This window comes from Erpetoichthys calabaricus, chromosome 4 (assembly GCF_900747795.2).
Source record: "Erpetoichthys calabaricus chromosome 4, fErpCal1.3, whole genome shotgun sequence".
Taxonomy (NCBI): Eukaryota; Metazoa; Chordata; class Cladistia; order Polypteriformes; family Polypteridae; genus Erpetoichthys; species Erpetoichthys calabaricus.
Window position 1 is genome coordinate 303,478,647 of NC_041397.2, and position 6,849 is coordinate 303,485,495.

Here is a 6,849-nt window from a genome sequence, read left to right on the forward strand (position 1 = left end):
AAGAGTGGCACCTGATGTGGTCTTCTGCTGTTGTAGCTCACCCACATCAAGGTTTGACATGTTGTGCATTCTGATATGCTTGTCTACTCACCACAGTTGTATGGAGCAGGAATATGATTTACCATTGCCTTTCAGTCAGCTCAAACCAGTCTGGCCATTCTCCTCTGGGCTCTCTCATCCACAACGCATTTTTTGTATACAGAACTGGTGCTCACTGGATGTTTTTTATTTGTCACACCATTTTGAATAAACTCTAGAGATTGTTGCGTGTGAAAACCCGAAGAGATCAGCAGTTACAGAAATACTCAATCCAGCCTGTCTGGCACCAACAATCTTGCCATTGTCGAAATCACTGACATCACATTTTTCCAATACTGGTGCTTGATGTGAACAATAATTGAAGCTTCTGATCCATTTCTGCATAATTTTATGTATTGTGCTGCTTCCACGTGATTGGTTGATTAGATAATTGCATGCATAAGCAGGTGTACAGGTTTTCATAATCATTTGGTTAGTGATTGTATCTCTAAATGTTAATTTGGTTTGCCATAATCTTGAATTTATAAATTAAAAATAAGGCAAAGCAAAACACTGGTCTGTACTCATTTATTTAATATAATATTGACAAGCAGTACACACAGAACATTTGATAAATAATAGTGATAGAAATCAAATATACCACCAGTTATTACATATCTCCATCTGCAGCCAATTTAGTATGGCCGTGCCTTGGATATAAGACACTTTCAATATGTGGCCACCTTATCTTATGCTATTGATGCCATTTTTAGGTTTTTTTGAAATAAGAAACTGAAATTTCATATATTTTTTAGCTGCTTCCTTCATCTTTTCATTTCGTAAACTGTAGATCATTGGGTTCACCATTGGTATTAGAAAATAATTCAATCCACCGATGAAAATGCGTCCATCATATGAGATATTGTTGATTCTTAAGCCTATGTATACAATCGCTGTAGAACTATAATAAAGCAGCACCACAATCAAATGTGAGGAGCACATGGAGAAGGCCTTTGCACGACTCTCTGCTGTTTTAAGTTTTAGAACAGAAAGCACAATCCTAAAATAAGACCAAAGTACAAAGACGAAAGGCACATAAATAGCGAGCATAGCGACTCCCAGAGCTCCATTTGCATGATCAGTAATGTCTGCACAGGCCAGGGATACAACAGCTGGGTAATCACAGAAACAGTGAAGAATTCGGTTAGAGGCACAATATGGCAAAAACGAAGCCAAAGTAACTGATGAGGCTGGTATGAGGAATCCCAGGATCCAGACAATGGCTGCTATTACTAGGCATGTCTTCAAATTGATAATTACGTTGTAATGTAGCGGTTTCACTACTGCAACATATCGATCATATGCCATCGCTGCCACCAGGCAATTCTCCGTTGCCCCAATAGATATGATGAAATACATTTGACCAAAACATGCAGACAAAGAAATTGTGCCACTGTATCCCAAAAGAACTGCTAACAGTTTAGGGATTATTGCAATTGATATTAAAATGTCTAGCAATGACAAATTCCAGAGAAAAAAGTACATGGGCACGTGAAGCCTTTGGTCCAGTGCCACCAAAATGAGAATGAGAAGATTTGCTATGAGTGTTACTAAAAAGAGGGTGAGAAATCCAGCAAAGAGAGCCGGCTTGTAGTCCTGAAGGCCGGGAAATCCCACAATCTCAAAGTCTGTGAGTAATGTGGCTTTGGAGCCATTCATTTTCTGGTAGATGTGATTGATCTATTAAAATGAAGACAGAAGAAAATAACTGTCAAAAGAAACGTTTTGCATTATCAAGCAGAGGTACATACAGTGCATCTAGTTTTGCTTAAATTTTAATTCACTGAACAAAACTCAATTTTCAACACTATAGTGTGCTTATCCCACCAAATCAACAAGCTGATCAAGAAGGCAGAGTCAGTTATGAGATGCACTTTGAACTCAGTGCAGGGAAAAGTAGAAGAGGAGAAAATGAAGACAGAGCTTTCAATAGCGCCGACTCTCTGTTAAGTTCCACTTTGAGCAGATCTGAAGATTCTGACACATTAAATTACTCATAACTTCTTCCATATGATTTAAGAACTTTATTACAAAACACTGGTAAATTAAAGAACATGACAAACGTATTAAACTTGGCCTAACATATTTCCAAAAAGGACATTTCTTTTACTGTAAACCTATGTAATTACACCCAGCTACAACAATCAAAAACTGCTGCTCCGTGTCCTGCTTAACAGCAATCAACTCACAACATCACACTTTACAGAATTAAAGCTACAAGCAGGACAGACGAATTGAGCACCTGCTTATTATTCACAAAGACCTGATTAATCAACTAATACTTATACTTTAACATATTATTATACAAATGGCTCTTATACTGTATGTTCCACAGGCTGAAGAGAAAACTAAAGGGGACAAGACCCCGAAACAAGCAGGAGCTAAAGATGGCTGCATTAGAGGCTTGGCAGAGCATCACCAGAGAAGATCTTCGGCACCTGCTGATGTCTACGAATAGCAGACTTCAAGCAGTCATTGCATGCAAGGGATAGGCAACAAAGTCCTATACATGACGGCTTTAATAGACCTTCCATTACTGTGTCCCAAACATTATGGTGCGCTGAAACGGGGGGACCGTGTAGAAAAAGTGTTGTGTGACTAAAATGTATGTAAATCCACTTAAATGAAAGTCTGCAATGTCCACTTTAATCACATCTGAATTGTTTGATTTGTAATTTTAAACTGTGGAGCAGAGGAATAAATCAAGGAAAAATGTGTCTTTGTCTCAAACATTATGGAAGGCGCTGTACATGTCTGGAAGCAAAAACTTACTCGGCTTGCCAGTCAGTCAGTCATTGTCCAACCCGCTATATCCTAACACAGGGTCACGGGGGTCTGCTGGACCCAATCCCAGCCAACACAGGGCGCAAGGCAGGAAACAAACCCCGGGCAGGGCACCAGCCCACCGCATGGCACATACACACACACACACACACCCATACACTAAGGAAAATTTAGGATCGCCAATGCACCTAACCTGCATGTCTTTGGACTGTGGGAGGAAACCCACACAGACATGGGGAGAACATGCAAACTCCACGCAGGGAGGACCCGGGAACGAACCCAGGTCTCCTTACTGCGAGGCAGCAGTGCTACCACTGTGCCACCGTGCTGCCCTTGACTCGATTTGTTTACACAATTCAACTATTTCTGATATGGCTTCAGACTCTCCAGACCCTGCTGTGGTCAGTGCACGCCCTTAATAAGCAACACCAATTTAGCTGTAGAATGAGGGGATTTGAGCAATTATAAATATATAATTAATCTTGTCCTATTGCATAGCCCATCACTCATACATAAATTATGCAATACCATTATGATACATCCTTCTTTCAACAGTAATTCGGCCAGTGGAAGACTGGACAGTGTTAACAGTTGTAGATATTCTATGGGATATTGTAAGTTGATGTTTTCATCTTCCACAACATCTCCACCAACTGTTTCAGCAGAGTCTATTGATACACATTTAACCAATTTGCGAATTTGATCATAAAATTTTATAAGAGCTGAGAGCACAGGAACTGTGTCTGACAAAAGCATTCACACGAATGAGAGGTGAGAAGACCGTGGACGTGGGCCATTAACCTGAAATGGTTGAAAGGAGGATGGGACTTGAAAAAATCTCTTGATAATAGTCTTGTCTCATCTCAAGATTTTCTTTTATAATATAGAGTTATTAAAATATGCCATATGTATTTATTTTTTATTACCATGTACACCTTACTTTACTTTTTCATGTATTCAGATTTTTAAAATGCACTTTACTTTATTATTTTTTTTCTATTTTCTACACAAATGTTGTATTTATTGCAGTGTTTTATTTAATCTGTTTTTAACAAAATTCAAATAAAGGATTTGTGTTTATTAAATCCTCCCTGTTGATTTTATTAATTTACACTTTGCACTAAAATAATACATTTCATCATGTTGAAACTCGGGGGAGTGTGAGACGGAGGAGCCCATGGAGTTTTTTTTTTGCCTGGCACCCCCAGAGTCTCTAAAATCGCCTCTGCTCCAAAATATAAAATATAGTCCACCTGAAGGTTAATTCAGTGTTGCTAAGGGTCTGCCTGTTGCTGCAAGTTTTTATTCTATCCAGTTATCACAACCCATGTGATTTCAATTGATCTCTCTTTTTTTTCTTTTATTCTGCATTTATAACACTTTAGTGTGGTGAACAGCATGTTAATGTAATTTGGCATTGTGTACAATATAACCATATGTATATTTTGAGTTTAAATTTTTATTTTAAATCTCATTTTATTTATTTTGTATTAATAGTCATGTTTAGAATAATTTTTAATTGATTTGATTTATTGTTTAATACGCATAGGGGAGAAGCTGTTTGTGTGACGCCCTGTTCTTTGCTCTTTTTGTTTCAGGAAAAGTATGCTACTCTATTTTTTTTGGTTAAGAATATAAAAGATTATAAAGTTATAATATTTTTTATTGTTTAAGGCTATGTATATTGTAAATAGTTTTCTCTGGAAATATTGTATATACTGTTTGGCCTAAATTCTATTGTTTTTACATCCATCCATCCATCCATCCATCCTCTTCTGCTTATCCGAGGTCGGGTCGCGGGGGCAGCAGCTTGAGCAGAGATGCCCAGACTTCCCTCTCCCCGGCCACTTCTTCTAGCTCTTCCGGGAGAATCCCGAGGCGTTCCCAGGCAAGTCGAGAGACATAGTCCCTCCAGCGTGTCCTGGGTCTTCCCCGGGGCCTCCTCCCAGTTGGACGTGCCCGGAACACCTCACCAGGGAGGCGTCCAGGAGGCATCCTGATCAGATGCCCGAGCCACCTCATCTGACTCCTCTCGATGCGGAGGAGCAGCGGCTCTACTCTGAGCCCCTCCCGGATGACTGAGCTTCTCACCCTATCTTTAAGGGAGAGCCCAGACACCCTGCGGAGGAAACTCATTTCAGCCGCTTGTATTCGCGATCTTGTTCTCTCGGTCACTACCCATAGCTCATGACCATAGGTGAGGGTAGGAACATAGATTGACTGGTTAATTGAGAGCTTTGCCTTATGGCTCAGCTCCATTTTCACCGCAACAGGCCGATGCAGAGCCCGCATCACTGCAGACGCTGCACCGATCCGCCTGTCGATCTCACGCTCCATTCTTCCCTCACTCGTGAACAAGACCCTGAGATACTTGAACTCCTCCACTTGGGGCAGGATCCCGCTCCCAACCCTGAGAGGGCACTCCACCCTTTTCCTGCTGAGGACCATGGTCTCGGATTTGGAGGTGCTGATTCCCATCCCAGCCGCTTCACACTCGGCTGCGAACCGATCCAGAGAGAGCTGAAGATCATGGCCTGATGAAGCAAACAGGACAACATCATCTGCAAAAAGCAGTGACCCAATCCTGAGTCCACCAAGCCGGACCCCCTCAACACCCTGGCTGCGCCTAGAAATTCTGTCCATAAAAGTTATGAACAGAATCAGTGACAAAGGGCAGCCCTGGCGGAGTCCATTTTACATATGCTTTATAAATAAAACTGACTTGACTTGAATTGAGAAAGATGGATTCAAGGCAACACCAGTCAGGAGCACAGAAAAGAGGAAGACGAAAGCATGAAGAAGGAGGTTGTGCTGCACTTGGACGTGTGTTTAGAGATCTAAATTTGATAAAGTGTACAGCACATGTTAATGAATTTTTTCACTAGTATGCATTCAATTTGTTTAAAACAGGGGTCTTTAAACTTTGTGCCTATAGGTTGACAGAGGTTCCAGCCACTTCCTTAATTTGTAGTCTATTGCTTGTGTTAATTGGCTGATTTTAATAATTAATTTAAGTTATAATTATAAGATGGCATAACGTCTACATAGATGTCTGACCTTGTCAATTAACTAGTGTTATTAAATTAAACAATGTAAACACAATTGTTGACAACATCATTACTGTTTAGCATTCTACAAAGCTTATCTTAAATGACAGCTTACACATTGCTCATTAAATACAATAAATGAGGAATAACTGAACTTTTTGAAGGCTACAGTTAAACAGTTACAGAACATACCTCAATGCCTCTGTGTGTTATTTTTCTCATTCCTTGCTGCCACCAACATCCACCTTAATATGACCCACATCTTCTACACACACTTGATTTTTAAGCTTTCCCTCTGTGTGGGCTGTAATTAACAGTTCAGTGAATCTGTGGAGACTAAGAAGGGAAATTCTGTACTGGGAATTCAGTCTAAGACGAGAGATTCTGTATTGGGAATTCAGTCTAAGACGGGAGATTCTGTATTGGGAATTGTGACTTTAATGGTTCCAGAATTCTTCAAACACAAACAACTCCAGACATAAAGTGTTTTGATTACACAAAAATTAAACACAGTGGATTCAGAAAGCATTCATACCCCTTTACTTGCTGCACATTTCATTGTGTTGCAGAATCAATTTTAAATGGATACATTTGACTTTCTTTGCTCATCAATCTGCATTCGATACCCCATAATGACAAATGAAAACATGTTTCCAGAAAAGTTTGTAACTTTATTAAAAATCAAAAACAGAAAAATCTCATTCATTTAAAAATTCAGACTCTTAATTTGGTGCTTTGTAGAAGCCCCTTTGGCAGTAGTTTCAGTTTAGAGTCTTCTCAGTGTGTCGCTTCCAGTTTTGCACACCTGGATTTGAGCAGTTTATTGGCAGATCCACTCAAGCTCAATTAGATTGAATGGAAACCATATGTAAACTGCCATCTTCAGCTCTCTTCCCAGATGTTCTATAACATTTAAAGTCTGGACTTTGGCTGGGCCACT

General features: G+C 39.9%; 1 protein-coding gene across 1 annotated transcript; it reads right to left on the reverse strand.

The window, feature by feature from the left end:
- Positions 1–294: 294 nt before the first annotated feature.
- Positions 295–6,148, reverse strand: LOC114644572 (olfactory receptor 10A4-like). The gene is made up of 2 exons (XM_051927239.1): positions 6,102–6,148; positions 295–1,758 (listed from the first exon to the last, which is right to left on the reverse strand). The coding sequence occupies exons 1-2, from the start codon at positions 6,129–6,131 to the stop codon at positions 763–765; spliced, it is 1,026 nt and encodes a 341-aa protein (XP_051783199.1). The 5' UTR covers positions 6,132–6,148; the 3' UTR covers positions 295–762.
- Between the last annotated feature and the right edge of the window lie 701 nt (positions 6,149–6,849).

What these genes read in the sequence shown, in the direction of transcription:
- LOC114644572 (XM_051927239.1), bottom strand. Translation starts at nt 6,131, where the DNA reads ATGAGAAAAATAACACACAGAGGCATTGAG. An exon ending in TAACACACAGAGGCATTGAG is followed by an intron (nt 1,759 to 6,101) that starts GTATGTTCTGTA and finishes TCATTTTAATAG; the next exon opens with ATCAATCACATCTACCAGAA.